The sequence below is a fragment of the Sinocyclocheilus rhinocerous genome, unplaced genomic scaffold (assembly GCF_001515625.1).
Source record: "Sinocyclocheilus rhinocerous isolate Xijiao unplaced genomic scaffold, SAMN03320098_v1.1 scaffold1112, whole genome shotgun sequence".
Lineage (NCBI taxonomy): Eukaryota > Metazoa > Chordata > Actinopteri > Cypriniformes > Cyprinidae > Sinocyclocheilus > Sinocyclocheilus rhinocerous.
Genome location: NW_015657961.1, coordinates 905,331 through 923,255, shown reverse-complemented (window position 1 = coordinate 923,255; position 17,925 = coordinate 905,331). Strand labels below are relative to the sequence as shown.

At 37.6% G+C, this 17,925-nt stretch overlaps 3 protein-coding genes across 3 annotated transcripts; all 3 read left to right on the top strand.

Moving 5' to 3' along the window:
• Positions 1-324: 324 nt before the first annotated feature.
• LOC107721746 (tripartite motif-containing protein 16-like protein) lies at positions 325-3,972 on the top strand. The gene is made up of 6 exons (XM_016529906.1): positions 325-994; positions 1,094-1,189; positions 1,398-1,631; positions 1,751-1,910; positions 2,079-2,138; positions 2,793-3,972. Exons 1-6 carry the CDS (start codon positions 386-388, stop codon positions 3,326-3,328), a joined length of 1,695 nt encoding a protein of 564 aa, XP_016385392.1. The 5' UTR covers positions 325-385; the 3' UTR covers positions 3,329-3,972.
• Positions 3,973-5,158: 1,186 nt separating this feature from the next.
• Positions 5,159-8,277, top strand: LOC107721747 (tripartite motif-containing protein 16-like). Its single transcript, XM_016529907.1, has 6 exons — positions 5,159-5,770; positions 6,029-6,124; positions 6,332-6,565; positions 6,690-6,849; positions 6,994-7,053; positions 7,540-8,277. Exons 1-6 carry the CDS (start codon positions 5,180-5,182, stop codon positions 8,091-8,093), a joined length of 1,695 nt encoding a protein of 564 aa, XP_016385393.1. The 5' UTR covers positions 5,159-5,179; the 3' UTR covers positions 8,094-8,277.
• Positions 8,278-9,662: 1,385 nt separating this feature from the next.
• LOC107721696 (protein tilB homolog) lies at positions 9,663-16,901 on the top strand. Its single transcript, XM_016529834.1, has 11 exons — positions 9,663-9,672; positions 9,848-10,015; positions 11,242-11,414; positions 11,495-11,670; positions 12,062-12,235; positions 12,421-12,495; positions 13,444-13,506; positions 14,044-14,113; positions 14,759-14,854; positions 16,107-16,189; positions 16,679-16,901. Exons 1-11 carry the CDS (start codon positions 9,663-9,665, stop codon positions 16,749-16,751), a joined length of 1,161 nt encoding a protein of 386 aa, XP_016385320.1. The 3' UTR covers positions 16,752-16,901.
• Positions 16,902-17,925: the final 1,024 nt, after the last annotated feature.

The window sequence follows — 17,925 nt, the reverse complement described above, 5'->3', positions numbered from 1 at the left end:
AAAAAACAACCTTGCTTTGATAGGAGATATTATTAAGTGTTGCTTTTGATAAAACAAGCTCTTTTTCATCATTAAAAAAACATTTTTATCCATTTTATTGCATATGAATGATTGAACCCTTCTCTGTGGACACACTGTTTTAGATGTAGTGAGAGGACATTAAGAAACACAGATTTGGTATAATAATGAGAAAATTTAATTGAAGGTGATAATTGTGTTAAATACATTCTATTATTAATCCCTCATGACATTTAAAATTAAAAAGCTAATAGCAGTTACCCTTGCTGGACCTGTTTTGTCCCACGTCTCAAGAATGACTAACCTTACTGTCACACAACACGGGAAACGCCTCAGTTTGGAGAAAACGAAAGTTAGGCAGTTGTACATGTCTCTACGCAGCAAAATGGCAGACGCCAGTACTTCATGGTCTCTGGAAGAATTTAACTGTGCAATCTGTCTGGATCTACTGAAGGATCCAGTGGCCCTTACCTGTGGACACAGTTACTGTATGAGCTGTATTACAGGCTACTGGGATCAGGATGATCAGAAGGGAGTCTACAGCTGCCCTCAGTGCAGACAGACCTTCACTCCAAGACCTGTTTTAGGTAAAAACACCATGCTGGCTGAAGTGCTGGAGAAACTCAAGAAGACAAAACTCCAAGCTGTTCATCCTGACCAGTGTTACGCTGGATCTGGAGATGTGGAGTGTGACGTGTGTACTGGGGACAAAAACAAAGCCATCAAGTCCTGTCTGGTGTGTCTGAACTCTTACTGTCAAAATCATCTTGAACAACATGAAACTTTCTTCAGAGGTAAGGGACACAATCTAATGGATGCCACTGGACAACTGCAGGAGATGATCTGCCCTCAACACGAGAAACTACTGGAGATTTTCTGTTGTACTGATCAGCAGTGTATATGTTATTTGTGTACAATGGATAAACACAAAAACCATGAGACTGTATCAGCTGCAGCAGAGAGGACTGAGAAACAGGTAAACTGATATATTTATTCTTAAGTATAGCTATTTACTTGTTTTTAGCATGCAGTATTATTCATGATTCAGGTTCATGATTATTTGTTATTCCTACAGAGACAGCTGGGTGAGATGCAAAGTAAAAACCAGCTGAGAATCCAGGAGAGACAGAAGGTGCTTGAGAAGCTGAGAGAGGCTGTAGAGTCTCACAAGGTGAGTTTTGAGCAGAAGAACAACTGCTGGCTGCTGAAGAGCTGTTTCAGACTCAGTTATGACTCTCCTCCAGTCAGTCAGTGAGGAGCCAGTGCTGGAGCTCTTTCAGTCCCACTGAAGCCCACTGTGGGGAACAGGCTGTGTGAGGTAGCAGTAAGAGCTGAGTGAATGGACTGATTCTGATGCTTCTCTCTCTGTGTCCTAACAGCGCTCTGCACAGGCAGCAGTGGAGGACAGTGAGAGGATCTTTACTGAGCTGATCCGCTCCATTGAGAGAAGCCGCTCTGAGGTCACACAGCTGATAAGAGATCAGGAAAATGCTGCAGTGAGTCGAGCTGAAGGACAGCTGGAGCAACTGGAGCAGGAGATTGAAGATCTGAGGAGGAGAGACGCTGAGCTGGAGCAGCTTTCACACACAGACAATCACATCCATTTCCTCCAGGTAACAGAGATCTGACAAACAGGACAGTGGTCTTCAGGAAGGGAAGAGCATGTTGTTCAGAGATTTTTGTTTCTATCAAATGTTTCTGTCTTTAGCTGGTGTTTTGTGTCTTTGTATAGAGTTTCCAGTCTCTCTCTGTTCCTCCTGAATCTACAGACTCGCCCAAAATAACTGTCAGTTCTCGTCTCTCTTTTGATGATATTGGTAAATCTGTGTCTCATCTGAGAGAAAAACTGGAGAATTTCTGCAGGGAGGAGATAGAAAAGATATCTGGTAGAGGTAAAACACTAACTCATCCGTTTATGAGAAAAATAGGTCATACATGCAGTATAATGTAATAATGTAATATTTTTTATGTACAAAGCATATCAATATCTGAATGTGACATGGTTTTAATAGTTTCTCTTTATACAGTATGTGAATTATAATACAGATCTGTTTCCATAGTAACATACATTGTGATCATTCCCACCTCTGAACCGAAAACCAGGGAGGAGTTCCTTCAATGTAAGTCTCTCTGAACAGGTTTTAACCCACCCAATAAAATATAATGTAATAATGTAATATTTTTTATGTACAAAGCATATCAATATCTGAATGTGACATGGTTTTAATAGTTTCTCTTTATACAGTATGTGAATTATAATACAGATCTGTTTCCATAGTAACATACATTGTGATCATTCCCACCTCTGAACCGAAAACCAGGGAGGAGTTCCTTCAATGTAAGTCTCTCTGAACAGGTTTTAACCCACCCAATAAAACTGCAAAATAAAAAATACTTCTTAAAATACATAACTATGAACAAACATCAGTTCATGAATAAAGATTCTCATTTCACATGAGACTTTATTCAAATCAGTTAACCTTTAATATTGAATCAGTTTTTCTCCTCAAACACAACCAATGTGCAGCATCCATATGGATCATGCAACGGCAGCTTATATATATATATATATATATATATATTTATAATCACCCTAACATCAAAATATAATTTCTAATTTGCAACTAAAGACAGACTCTAACAATTCATAAACTCACTTTTATCTTAGCTTAAATAGTTTTACGGTCCATAAAAAGCTAAGTAAAACTTAAGTATTATTTTAATGATTGAAATTTGCTGACTTTCATGTGGATTACATGCTCTATCTCCATTAGATTCTCATCAACTCACTCTGGACTTAAACACAGTAAATAAGAATCTCTGTCTGTCGGAAGAGAACAGAGTGATTGAATACACTCGTGAAGAACAGCCGTATCCTGATCATCCAGACAGATTTGATCACTGGTCACAGGTGTTGTGTAGAGAGAGTGTGTGTGGACGCTGTTACTGGGAGGTTGAGTGGAGTGGTTGGGTGTATATATCAGTGTCATATAAGAGCATCAACAGGAAGAGACGGGGAAAGAAGAGCGAGTTTGGTTGTAATGATCAGTCCTGGTGTTTGTTCTGCTCTGACTCTCGTTGCTCATTCTGGCATAATAACGAAGGAACTGAACTCCCTGTAGTCTCCAGCTCCTCTAGAATAGGAGTGTATGTGGATCACGGTGCAGGAACTCTGTCCTTCTACAGCGTCTCTGACACAATGACCCTCATTCACAGAGTCCACACCACATTCACTCAGCCTCTCTATGCTGGGTTTGAGTTCAGTTCATTATGTAAAAGTGTAACAAAAGTTAAACTATGTAAGTTATAAATAAGATACAACTTCATTCTACAAATAAAATAGCATATTAACAGTTTAAGCTTCATGATAAATCAGCAACTTGGATACTGAAGTCTTTTACTTTCTAATAAATAAATCAACACTGATCATCTCTCATTAAAAAACTTGGCAGCTTTCTGAAAAAATATCTTCTGATATGATCTAACAATGACTGGTGAGTATAAAAAAGAAATGAATATTAAAATTGACTTTGACAGTATAGTATAATATCAGGTTACACTGTGTATGTTCAAGTCTTCAGAGGCTGATGAAATTTCACATTCAACAACCCACAGTAAAATGTATTTCATTATACATTACAACAACCCACATTAAAATGTATTTAAAATCTATTTCAGTAAAATTCATGTTTTTTTGATCTAGACAATTTCTGTAAGTTTTGCAACAGACACCTAAATTGTAATAGTTAACAAGCAAGCTAGAGCTTATTGGTCTACTTTGTTGATCAGTATCAGTAAGTCAAAATATATTTTGCTTGATTAGATTTAATAGGAGTCATAAAACCTCCCTGTATTTTGTGTGTTGTCACTTTTTGTGGGTTTCTGCTGATGTATTCCGTTTTACTACAAAAACTCTGTAACACTGGGTACAGTTCACTCAATAAACATCACTGCCAGGGCTACTCTCTCAACTCTCTCATTCTTGTCTATATTTTTGGGGTGATTTTCTTCTTCTTCTTCCTTTTTGTTTTTTGGAGCATGAAAAAACATTGAATATTTACTTCTTGTTTAGACGTGTGACATTTGAACGAGAGACCCTTGTAACAACTCGCTGTTAAATGAGTGTATCTAATAATTCCTCTTTGAAATGAAATAGCTTGATATAAGTAATAAAGTAGTTAAATCAGTTAATATCTTGCTCATGCTCAAATAAATCAATCAAATCCATGTTGCTGCCACCAAGCTTTATGGGAAAGACATACCACATGCTGTTGTTTTCAGATTCCCAGTAACATTTTCTTTGTTACAGCAGCTCTCCTGTCTTTAAATTGAACAAATTTATAAGTGAATAATAAGGTCCACTTTTACAGTATTTTTGTTGTTTTGGAGCATGACATTCGCAATAACCCGGATATTTGTCCAAAAAAAAAAAAAAAAGTATTTTTTTCCAGAGAAGAAAGTCAGTCACATTGGTTTGGAACAACACCAGAGTGAGTAAATCGTGTCAGGGGCAATGTGTGGTTGTGTTGAGAAGAATTTAGATTCTAGTGTATATTCTTTAAATAGCCTACTGCAGTGGTAATTTTTTGTGGAGGCTGATATGTACAATAATATTTATCATTGAACCAATAACATATTTCAGCAGGTTTTCATATATTTGCTAATAATTATGCTCATGTACACAAATGATATTCCCCTGATATACAGTAGGCCTATTAAAATAGTCTTGATAATCAATGCCGCATCAATCTCACTAATCACTAATACAACACATCTGAATTATGCACATTAATGGGTAAATCAGTTAAAACATGATTTAAAAAATACTCAAAGCCTTCCTTGCCTCTTCGGACGGACTGACTTTCTGGATTTGCTTTCATGTGTTGATAGTTGCTGTGACCCTAAAGATGATGAGCATTTTGGACAGTGGAGGGATGTACTGTATGTGTTGATAGTGTCTGAGACAGTGCCCTCTACTGGCTCACTGTAGCTTTGCATTCTTACACTCAGCTTATATTGAGTCTGTATTTGAGGCTGTCCTATATTGTTTAACTTTTTATTATCTTATTGGCACACCCGTATGCACATGATTCTTAAACACAAAACCAGGAAACAGCTCAGTTCAGAGAAAACTATATGTGATCCATTGTTGAGCATTAAAATGGCAGAATCCAGTATTTCTTTGGCTCAGGATCAGTTTGTCTGTCCAGTCTGTCTGGATCTACTAAAGGATCCAGTGACAATTCCCTGTGGACACAGTTACTGTATGAGCTGTATTACAGGCTACTGGGATCAGGATGAGCAGAAGGGAGTCTACAGGTGCCCTCAGTGCAGACAGACCTTCACTCCAAGACCTGTTTTAGGTAAAAACACCATGCTGGCTGAAGTGCTGGAGAAACTCAAGAAGACAAAACTCCAAGCTGTTCATCCTGACCAGTGTTACGCTGAATCTGGAGATGTGGAGTGTGACGTGTGTACTGGGGACAAAAACAAAGCCATCAAGTCCTGTCTGACGTGTCTAGAATCTTTTTGTCAAAATCATTTTAAACGGGATGAAGAATTTTACTCAGGAAAGCGACATAACGTGATGGACGCCACTGGACGACTGCAGGAGATGATCTGCCCTCTACATGATAAACCGCTGGAAATTTTTTGTCGTACTGACCAGCACTGTGTATGTTATCTGTGTACAATGGATGTGCACAGAAACCACAAGACTGTATCTGCTGTAGCTGAGTGGACAGAGAAACAGGTATGAACTAAAAGACACTGCTAGTACTTGTACTAAATACAAATATTTATGATTCCATAACAGCTACATAGTAAAAGATGACTGAGTAGTTCTAAACAATGATAATACTATTATGTAATCATTTAGTTTATCACCATATTTGTTTTACTTTGTAACTATTCATTTCGTGGCAGTCTCATACATAGGGACAGCTGTAATTAGCTGTCATCTGAAGAGCATATGACAAATGGACTTTGAACGTGTTTGTTATTTCTACAGAGACAGTTGGAAGAAACCCAGAGAAAACTCCGCCAAAAAATCGAGAAAAGAAAGGAGGAGATTCAGAGGCTGAGAAAGTCTGTAGAGTCTCACAAGGTGAGTTTTGAGCAGAAGAACAGCTGCTGGCTGCTGAAGAGCTGTTTCAGACTCAGTTTGGACTCTCCTCAGTCAGTCAGCGAGGAGCCAGTGCTGGAGCTCTTTCAGTCCCACTGAAGCTCACTGTGGGGAACAGGCTGTGTGAGGTAGCAGTAAGAGCTGAGTGAATGGACTGATTCTGATGCTTCTCTCTCTGTGTCCTACCAGCGCTCTGCACAGGCAGCAGTGGAGGACAGTGAGAGGATCTTTACTGAGCTGATCCGCTCCATTGAGAGAAGCCGCTCTGAGGTCACACAGCTGATCAGGGCTCAAGAAACATCTGCATTGAGTCAAGCTGAAGTACTATTGGAGCAACTGAAAAATGAGATTGAAGATCTGAGGAGGAGAGACGCTGAGCTGGAGCAACTTTCACACACAGACAATCACATCCATTTCCTCCAGGTAACAGAGATCTGACAAACAGGACAGTGGTCTTCAGGAAGGGAAGAGCATGTTGTACAGAGATTGTTTCTGTCAAATGTTTCTGTGTCTTTAGCTGGTGTTTTGTGTCTTTGTGTTTGTGTAGTGTTTCCAGTCTCTCTCTGTCCCTCCTGGATCTACAGACTCGCCCAGCATCACTCTCAGTTCTTGTCTCTCTTTTGATGATGTTGAAAAATCCATGACTCAAATGAGAGAGAAACTGGAGCATTTCTGCAGAGAGGAGATAAAAAGGTTATCTAGTAAAGGTAAAACAATGACTCTTTCTTTAATAAGAGAAGTATGTCATTCATCATATAACACTGTGTAGAAGTACAAAGCATATCGGAATCTGACATGGTTTTGATTTAGTTTCCCTGAATTACAATAAATCATATCTTTGGTTTCCATAGTAACAGATATTATGAACAGTCCTACCCCTGAGCCCAAAACCAGGAAGGAGTTTCTACAATGTAAGTCTCAAAGAAACACACACCAAGACTAATGACAGTTAAACCTACTATAATGAAATTCAACAACAGACTGAAACATGCAGACTAAACTCCATTAAATACACAAACATCAATCATGATTTTTATTTCACATGAGATTCAAATCAGTTATATTCCTTCAGTATTTAATCAGAACAAGTTTTTTTTATGAACGCAGAACTAGAGCCAATAAATGAGTCATGAATTACTCTATGACTTCTTAGTAAAAGAATTTGAGGAATACAATCAAACATTTCTATTGTGCAACTAAAGAACAAAGAGACTCTGACAATTCATGTAGACACAGTTTTATGATGTCAATTACAGCGAGAGTCACGTCACTTGATATCAAAAGTACCGGCTCTCTGTTACCTTCACTTTAACCGTGTTACTGTCTATAAAAAGTTTTAATGAGTGAAGTTTAGATTTCCTGATTTACATGTGTATTATATGCTCTGTCTCTATTAGATTCACGTCAGCTCAATGTGGATTTAAACACAGTGAACAAACTTCTCTGTTTGTCTGAGGGGAACAAAGTGATTACGTACACTAATAAAGTCCAGCCGTATCCTGATCATCCAGACAGATTTGATCACTGGTCACAAGTGTTGTGTAGAGAGAGTGTGTGTGGACGCTGTTACTGGGAGGTTGAGTGGAGTGGGCGGGTGGATATATCAGTGTCATATAAGAGCATCAACAGGAAGGGACGGGGTGATGAGAGTGAGTTTGGTTGTAATGATCAGTCCTGGAGTTTGGCCTGCTATAGGTCCAATTGCTCATTCTGGCACAATAACGAAGGAACTGAACTCCCTGTAGTCTCCAGCTCCTCTAGAATAGGAGTGTACGTGGATCACGGTGCAGGAACTCTGTCCTTCTACAGAGTCTCTGACACAATGACCCTCATTCACAGAGTCCACACCACATTCACTCAGCCTCTCTATGCTGGGTTTAATTTCAATTCACTATCTGTATTCTTTTCCAGAACAGAATCAAAGGTTAAACTGTGTGATCTAAAAATATAGATGATTCAAGTGATTCAGCAAATAAAACTGCATATTAGAAGTTTGAGCTCCAAAATAAATCAGCAACTATAAGACGTTCTGAAGTCTGCCGAACTCTGTGGAAATAACACATGCCCGATTTCTGAATAAAAAAAATAATTATTGTAGAGAACTTAATGTATGAATATGGAAGAGTCATCAATGACAGTAACAGTCCAAACAATATTAATAATATACTGTCTTCACAAGATTGATGAAATTTCTACTTTAGCACATTCAGTGATTAATTACTATACGTGTTGTATTTCAGTAAAATGTAGTCCTTGATTTATTTTCAAAAGGGCAGGAAAAATATACAATCATTTTCTCTGAGATTTCGTATGTAAGAGCAATCTATGTAAATTTAGTTTATTATGTTCATTTTATCTACACAATTTCTGTAAATTTTGCAGCAGGTTTTGAAAGAGATTTTTTGTAATCTACAGCAAACTAGCACTTAGTCTACTCTGTTGACCAATATCAACAGGTATGAATACTACATCAAGCAATACAGTATAAATAAATGTATAATGATTTCTCCAGCAGATATTTTACTTGACCAGCTTTTAAAAGTTCCCTGAATGTTGTGTATTTTCACATTGTGTGTGTTTTTCTCCTGATGTATTATGTTTTACCACAGGAATCACTCTGTAATGCTGGGTACTGTTCACTCAATAAACATTACTGCAAGGGCAACTCTCTTAAGTCTCTCATTCTTGTCTATTACTGCCAATATTATTTGAATCTGGAGCATGAAGAATACTCACATTTAATTCTCATGTAGGCATATGACATTTGAACTTAAAGGGATAGTTCACCCAATAATGAAAATTCTGCCATCATTTACTCACCCTCCACTTGTTCCAAACATGTATGAATTCCTTTGTTCTGTTTAAGACAAAAGATGATATTTTGAAGAATGTTGGTAACCAAACAGAAGCCACTAGACATCTGCAGTATTTTTTTCCATACTATGGAAATCAATGGCTACTGTCAACTGTCCCAACAATGATACTAACATGTGGAAAACATGTTTATTCTGTGTTACGTGGATTCCTGGATTCGATGAATCTGTTGCCAGATCTGCGGGCGAACCAGATCAATGCCCCCACCAATTCTGAAACAATTGGAATTGACAGGCAATTCTGGAAAATTATGTGATTTTAAAATATGTCTAAAACATTTAGTTCCCCCAATCCAGAAGAATGTTGTTACATCCTTCACTCAGCATCTCCAAAATCAATACATTTCTTTGACTGTTATTGTTCACCCTGACCGCTAGGTGGCAGAGTTGCTACTTGAATATAAACTGAGCAACTGGAGCGTTTTGTTGATGAATGGCCAATAAACTTGTTGTTCAGCCGTGTGTCACGATTACACAGTGCTAGTGAAGATTAGGACTATTATTGTCGAAATAAATACTGAATGATTTTTTGATTCTGATGTTTTGCTCGGGTGGAACGTTTCAAAGGATAGGCCTGGAAACACAAGCACGAGCTTCTGCAGCGTGCCCATTTCTATAGCAACGCATAACACACTTGCCAGCAAGTCATGGTCCGCAGTAAGTGCTTTATTCCTAATATAAAGACAATTTTAATCTATTCATATAATAAAACAGTTATTGTATTATATGCCTCTTTAAATAAATGATTCTTCACAAATAAAGTTAAATGTTTGTTTTTTTTGCGGTTTTGCTGTTGGTAAACTAATCCTCTCTTTCCCTGCTTTCTGATCAGTCAGTGAGGATCTGATCCGCCGCAGAGCAGAACACAATAATGGGGAGATCTTTTCCCTGGAGGAGGTTTCCCTCCATCAGCAGGACATCGAGAGGATCGAGCATATCGACAAATGGTGCAGAGACCTCAAAATCCTCTACTTACAGAACAACCTCATCCCAAAGATAGGTAACGTTAAGCAAACATTCCTGAACATATCAGTGGGAACACAACTAAACGCATGGCTATTCATATGCTTTTAACTTTGTTTATGCAGAAAATGTGGGCAGACTATATATATATATATATATATATATATATAGTGAATTTGGTAAGTTTTAGCAATTTTGTGGATTTTTGTGCATTAGTTTTTTTAAAAATATGTCTATGTTTTTTAGTAATTTTTGTTTCAGTTTGAGTTATTTTAGTACATCAAGTTAAATGAAAATGAGAGCTGTTTCCTTGGCAAGTTTTTTTTTTTGTCATTTTATTTAATTTAACATTTATTTTATGTCAAGTAATAAAAACGTTTTTATATGATTTTAACTATAATGACCAGAGGCGGACAAAGTACTCAACTCCATTACTTGAGTGAAAGTACAGATACTGCTGGTCAAATATTACTCCATTACGTAAAGTACAGATACTCAAAAAGTGTACTTAAGTACAATACTCAAGTAAATGTACTTAGTTACTGTCCGCCTCTGATAATGACCCTACTGTCGGAACGAGGAGACGCAGGAGTAACTCAACTTTACAAACTTTAATGAACAGGGTAACACACACAGAGATGGCGTTTAACACCGGAAGCTAGACACAGGAAACACTGGGCTTATAAACACAGGGAACGTAATCAGGGAGAACTGAAACAGGTGGAGTAATTCATCAACAACCATGGAAACTAATGAGGGAACACCTGAAATCAAAAAACACAAATCAACACGAGGGAAACTGGGTCATACGGAGCACATGGGGAGCAAAACACAAGACAGGGAACACAGGGGCAGTCCAAGGGCGTGACACCTACTCAGAAATAATAAAAAAAAATTCTGAACCATTTAATTAACTTTTAACCAACTGGTCCCAACATTGTTTTTAACGAATGTGCAGTTCTCCTCAAATTCACATGAGTGTCCTAGCAGAGCAACCACAAGTGTAGTTTATCATATGAATTATGTACATGATTCAATTCTGACAACCAGAAAATGTTCAAATGCTTAATTTTAACAGTATATGTGTTCATCATTTGAAAATTAGCAGCTCTCTTTTTGTGAAATGTTTTGCTTGAAAAGTGTGGTGTAATATAGGTATTTTGTTGCAAACATACTGTATTACAGCTCTAAGCAGGCTTGATTTTTGTGTCAATCAGTTCACGTGTATGCATGTAACTAATATATGTGTGTATTTGTGTGTAGGCTGTGAGAGCTTACAGAAACTAGACCTGACGGTGAATTTTGTGGGTAAGCTGAGCAGTGTGGAGTCTCTGAAGCAGAACGTTCTTCTCAGAGAGCTCTACCTGGTGGGAAACCCTTGTACTGAATTTCACGGATACAGACAGTATGTGGTGTCATGTCTGCCTCAACTACAGGTATTGCACTGAGACAGACATATACAGAGACATTTTTAGCCTTGCGCTATTTATGAACGACTGTCTTTTGTGCTTTGCAGTGGTTGGATGGGAAAGAAATCAGGCGAGGTGAGCGTATTCAGGCCCTGCAGGAACTGGACGCAGTGAGGAGACATGTTTTAGAGCAGGAGGCGGAGTATTTAGAGAAAAGAGAGGAACAAAAAATAAGTGGTTTGAAAGAGACAACAGAAAAGCAGGAGGATCCTCAAATAAACCAGTGAGTGTCTGTAAAGTAGCTGAAGTTTGAATAACTGAATTAGGAGAGCTAAAATGCGGGTTGTATTAGATAAATTTTACAGATTGTACCCTGAAATTTACCTTTTTAGAAATTAAAGTAAACTTATTGAAGTCTGTATAATTCACACAGTAGAAAGTACACACAGGTTTTATACTGATTCACCCTAAACTCTCTTTTGAAAAGCTTATTGAAGGTACTTGAAAAGCTACATTCACAGAAAATTCCTCATAATATAATTGATTTTGAAGAAATTTCTTTGAATATGAACATACTATGGTGTTTTGCGTAAAAAAGAGAGTTATCTGCTTTGAGCCAGAACTGTGATTTTTTTCTTTTGATGAGCCTTAACCGTAATGATTATTTCACACAGATTGCTCTCTGAAAACCAAAACGGGACCCATCAGAATCCAGAATCAAGCTCCAAGGCCCACACCGAGGATAAAGAGAAGGAATTCTGGGAAAAGCCATGCCCATTCACACCAGAATCCAGACTAGAGGCCCATCGCCATCTGGAGGACAAGAGAAGGGCCAAAGAGAAAGAGAGGTACTTGCTTACTAAGAAAAAGAGGACTGAAATCACTGTAATGGTATCTATATCTAAATATCACTGTGATGCCCATTTCTCAATCTTTACATTTCTATGAGATAAAGAAGAGAAAGACATTAAGCTTTTGCATGTTTTTCCTGTAAACAATGTTTCTTACTGCAGTCAATTCTGTGTTTCTACAGAGAGAAGCCTAAAACCAAAACCCCTAGAACTCTGATTACTGCAGATGGACGAGTGCTGAACATCAATGAGCCCAAGTACACACACAAAAACACACAAACACACTACTCATGTGTAGCCAAACGTCAGTGCGGTCCAATTTGCAGATTATTCTAGCCAAGGACTGTCCTACTTAGACAGGACGAACTCAGCTGACAGAAAGCAGCCAAACACATTTTCTTTTGCTTGCTGCTTATTTTCTCAAACAAATTCATAAATTCTAAGGCACAATTCCATACCTTATGAACATGATTTTGTGTTGTGGTGGACAGACCCTGGCTACAATAAATCGTGTTGCAGTCAGTCAGACTGAAGCCAGCTCTCACCATTTTAAAGTGACAGAATCCACAATCCAAAAGGAAAAATGGAAAACTGCATATATCCAAAATGCATATGTCCAAAAACAGGCATAAGGTCAAAATTCAATGAGGCAAAGCAAACAAATGGACTTATCAAAAAAAAAAGGTACAACGCTGTCACTGGAGCAGTACTCTAAGGTACAAAAATTAAAAGGTATATCTCTGTACCCCATTTATCCATAAATGGTACATCTTCGTACATTTAAGGTACATATTAGCTTACTTAAAGAATACATGTTAGTACCTAAAGTGTACATATTCGTACCTTTTGAGTGGGTACCGCCCCAGTGTCAGTTGTACCTTTTTTTTCTGAGAGTGTGGGCAGAATAATGTGCAAAGTGGACCAGAATTTATGCCAACAGTCAAAAGTCTGGCTAGATGAGACTAGGGCTAGCAAGACAGGCATAAAAGCACAAGTGATAACTTGAATCTATTTATAGTGATAAACAGGAAATCAACAACAGGTAAGATGGCTAAACTAGGTCACAGGAGAGATACAGTATATATCATACATCAACAGTGCCTCACTCCAACCAGAGATACACATGAGCTCATACACATACTCAAACACTATAGTACCAGCTTGAGTTTTAGAAATATTTATTTCATGTGATCTCTACCTCCAAGGTTGGACTTCAGTCTCACTGAGGATGAGAACAACTGCATGCGTTTGGAAATACATGTTTACAGGTACAGACACACTCACTCACTCACTCACTCACTCACTCCAGCTGGCTCTTGTCCTGCACAACAATCGGCACAAAATGATTAAGTCATGATTTAGCAGTATACTTTCTTTTTTTCTTTGAGTAAAATGTATTTGTCATTTAGTAACTTCCTAACAGCATATATATCATACATCAACAGTGCCTCACTCCAACCAGAGATACACATGAGCTCATACACATACTCAAACACTATAGTACCAGCTTTTTTTTTAGAAATATTTATTTCATGTGATCTCTACCTCCAAGGTTGGACTTCAGTCTCACTGAGGATGAGAACAACTGCATGCGTTTGGAAATACATGTTTACAGGTACAGACACACTCACTCACTCACTCACTCACTCCAGCTGGCTCTTGTCCTGCACAACAATTGGCACAAAATGATTAAGTCATGATTTAGCAGTATACTTTCTTTTTTTCTTTGAGTAAAATGTATTTGTCATTTAGTAACTTTTCTCCTAACAGCATCCACTCTCACATTGGTCTCTTCTGTGCCGTAGGCATATGGACACCTCACTGCTGGATGTGGATGTTCAGCCAACATACGTGAGAGTGACCGTCAAAGGAAAGGTATACTATCCATCTCTCTCTCTCTCTCAATTTCAATTTTCAATTTAAGAGTGCTTTATTGGCATGACAAAAATTTTACATTTGTATTGCCAAAGCAATTGCAGCTGGACTGCTTACAAATAGTGCACATATGTATTAACAGAAAGAAAAATAATAATAGTAATAATAATAATATATAAAAAGCATTAAGCATGTAGTGCGAAATGAGTTACTAATGTATGTAAGTATATAAACTAGAAATAAAAATAAAATAAGGGATTAGACATATTTACAGAAGCAAAATAGACATCTAAGTAATATAATACAGTAATTTGGCATAATATAATGTAGATGTGCTGGAAACATCAGATCAGGGCAGGGCTCTCTCTCTCTCTCTCTCTCTCTCATCTGATGAGTTTGACCTTTAAAGCTGATTACCCAGCAGTAAATCTACACTCTTTATTCTGCCTCATTTCCTCACAAATCTGCCGCAGACCAGCACAAGTAACGGTTCTCGCCTCACCACACCACAGATGTTTGTGCGTGTGTGTGTGTGTATGTTTGTGTGTGACTGATCTCGTGATGACTGGTGATACTGTAGATCACTTTTACAGTGGCAAGCGCTTGGAACCCCACATTAATAAAAGTGTGTGTGTGTGTGCGCAGGTGTTCCAGCTGGTTTTGCCTGCAGAAGTGACACCTGACAGCAGCACAGCACAGAGATCCCAAACCACCGGCCACCTGCTCCTCATCCTGCCTCTGGTACAGCTCACAACACCTGAAACACACCTTTCAAACACCCTCTTGATGTCTTTGAATATAGTTTCCATCCCAGTTTGTGCAGTATGAACATCAACGAGAGAAATCTTACCAAATATAATATCTGTTAAAATCATTCCCTTCAATATAATCCCAGAACTGTGCCATAATGTAGTTAACTGATGTGAAGTACTTTTTGAAAGTTGATGTGCCCTGCAGTCTGACATGCTGTGCTTCACCTAAAACTATTTTAAGAAGTATTTTCTTTTTTTTATGTATTGGCTTTTGCATCTGATATTAATAATGCTACAAGGAAACTTGTACATGAAAAAAATATTGTACAAGTTTATTGAAGTCAAAAATATGATTGAAAATTATGCTAAATGTGAAAGAAATGGTGGGGATTTACAACACTTAAATGTATTTTACATTTATGTACGCTACTGTTCAAAAGTTTGAGGTCGGTAAGATTTTTTATTGATTTTTAAAGTAAAAAATACAGTAAAATAGTAATACTGTGAAATATTATTATAACTGCTTTCTGTTTTAATATATTAAAAATGTTAATATACTTAATTTATGTAATTTGTTATTTCATTTATTGAATTAACTAGTTTATTTCTGTGATGGCAAAGCTACATTTTCAGCAGTGATTACTCCAGTCTTCAGTGTCACATAATACTTCAGAAATCATTCTAATATGCTGATTTGGTGCACAATAAATATTTATTATTATCACTGTTAAAAATAGTTTTGCTGCTTAATATTTTTGTGGGAACCTTGATATAGTTTTCCATGATTCTGAATATAAATTTTAAAAGAATAGCAATTATTTGAAATAGAAATCTTTTGCAACATTAGAAATGTCTTCACTGTCACTTTCAATCAATTGAATGCATCCTTGCTGAATAAAAGTATGAATTTCTTAAAAAAAAAAAACAACAACATATAAATAAAGAAAGGAAATATCTTACTGACTCCAAACTTTTGATTTTTTTTTTATTTGCTATTTTTAACCTAAAATCTTGCTGTTTAAAAAACATTGTTCGTAGAAGCCAATTGCCAAGTGTAGTGAAACTGGAATGGGAACCTAACAAACTGTTGTATTAACATGCTGGCTAACAGCTTTCAGAAAGTGTAGTTGAATGATCAGTTAATTTGCAAGTTTTTTTAAGGATAACTTTTTGCATACATATCTAGACTGTATAAAACCTCTCCTTAAAACCCATTCTGGTATATTTGTGTTTTGTTCTAGGCACATGGAGAGATAAAACCAAAGAAACCCATTGCCAGGCCGACCAGTGTCACCAGTAAGCACAATATCAAGAAAGGGACCAGGTAATTCAGTTGCAGTTCAGCTGCTATGTCTATGTGAACATGTGTTTTCCTGTCATAAAAGTGTGATCGTGGTTTTGATACCACACCAGACCACAAAAAAGTGGCCTTGGTCTGGGATAGTTTTTAATCATGGTCAACATATCAAATATACAAACCCTAAAACAGAATTCTGCTAAATACCTTTTGTATTCCAAGAAAAAATAAAAATCTGGAATTCAAATGACATGAGGGTGAGTGAGATGATGACAGTATTTAAATTTCTGGGTGAACTATCCATTTAAGGTGACAAGAATCGAAGTTGTGTCCTTGAGCAAAACACTTAACTGCAGGTCACTCCAGGGACGCTGAGCTTCTTATTAGGGAAGTGGCTTTGGAGCTAAGTTTAATAAATGACTAAATTGCAATATGTACACACATACACGCTTATCTGCTTTATAATTGATCTCTCTTTTTAGACCTTTCTCCCTTTCTCTCGTTTACTCTCTGCAGTTTACAGCGGGAGGTCTTGTGCGGTCACTTTCACACTGAACAATATCCCTTGTGTGTGTGCAGGCACCTCTAATGGGTCTTAATGCATGTTTGCATTAACCCGTGTGACTCTGGAATTAGTTTGTTGACTCTAAGGATTTATTCCATTGTGCGACTGTGTGTCTGTGCGAGTCCTTCAGTCGGTTTATCAGCATAGTAAGTGAACACTGGGGTATAGCATTAAAGACCTAATAAAAATGCAAATAAGATGCAAATAAACCAGTTACTGTCTTTACGCTCACAAACACACACTCTTCTGCCCTGACTTCATCCTGATGGATGACATCATCTCAACCTGATTACTCGCTGGGAGGTCAGATGCTCTTGCTTTTATACACACGCACGCACGCTTGTGTTATTATTTACTGAGACCCTGAGGTCACACACACACACACACTCTGACGCACCTGTGTTTGTGTACCTGCCCCTGAGGAAATCATTGCACTTTCTGTAAATCATCTGTGTGTGTGATAATGTACCCGCTGAGGCACTGATTGGCTCGGAAAGTACAATATAATTGCACTCTATCAGTAATTCAGAGTCCAATCAGGTTTCAGCTACCGCTCTAATAAAATTTTTAGTGATTCATTCTTAAAGCATGAGAGAGATGGAAGCGGAGATAAAAAGAGTGACTCTAATACTGTACTATAAATATATGCTATGTGTTATTAGTGTTATTGTGTAGTCAAAGAGTTCTCCAGAGATCGTTAGATTACTGTCCTAGCAAAAATAAAGCCCTGCTGTACGTTGAAGTCATAAGCCTTTCAGTTTGAGTCTACAGGATGTCAGGGCTGATTTATCTGCTATCATGATGGGTGGGGCTGGCCATCATACTGGGATTTGTGTTTCTATGTAAGAGGCAGAAAGCTGCAGCACCCACAGCACTGTTCTATTGGGGAGGCCTGCGGTACAACATGATGATGGTGGAGAGCAGTAGTGAATTAATGGACATTTATCAGCTTACCTCACTGCTTAGTGCTTGTCAAGTAATGAACAAACATGGTCTCCGTTCGCTTCTACTTCCTTAATCTGCACAGAGAATCCACAATGATCCATTAAATGAATTAATTAAGGACTTTAAGCAAACAGCTGCTGATGGAACGACAACGGCGTTCTGCAAAAAAAAAAAAAAAATAGCTTATTTAGGTAACAGATTAGGTAACATTGTTTTATGGTGTGAGGTTTGACTAAAGCAAGTTATCATTTAA

Excerpts from the sequence above, each read along its gene's own strand:
- LOC107721747 (XM_016529907.1), top strand. The coding sequence starts at position 5,180 with ATGGCAGAATCCAGTATTTCTTTGGCTCAGGATCAGTTTGTCTGTCCA. Across the intron at positions 5,771-6,028 it reads CTGAGTGGACAGAGAAACAG|AGACAGTTGGAAGAAACCCA; the intron begins GTATGAACTAAA and ends TTATTTCTACAG. Across the intron at positions 6,850-6,993 it reads AAAAAGGTTATCTAGTAAAG|TAACAGATATTATGAACAGT; the intron begins GTAAAACAATGA and ends TGGTTTCCATAG.
- LOC107721696 (XM_016529834.1), top strand. Across the intron at positions 11,671-12,061 it reads GAGGATCCTCAAATAAACCA|ATTGCTCTCTGAAAACCAAA; the intron begins GTGAGTGTCTGT and ends TATTTCACACAG. Across the intron at positions 12,496-13,443 it reads CTGAACATCAATGAGCCCAA|GTTGGACTTCAGTCTCACTG; the intron begins GTACACACACAA and ends TCTACCTCCAAG.
- LOC107721746 (XM_016529906.1), top strand. The coding sequence starts at position 386 with ATGTCTCTACGCAGCAAAATGGCAGACGCCAGTACTTCATGGTCTCTG. Across the intron at positions 995-1,093 it reads CAGAGAGGACTGAGAAACAG|AGACAGCTGGGTGAGATGCA; the intron begins GTAAACTGATAT and ends TTATTCCTACAG. Across the intron at positions 1,632-1,750 it reads ATCACATCCATTTCCTCCAG|AGTTTCCAGTCTCTCTCTGT; the intron begins GTAACAGAGATC and ends GTCTTTGTATAG.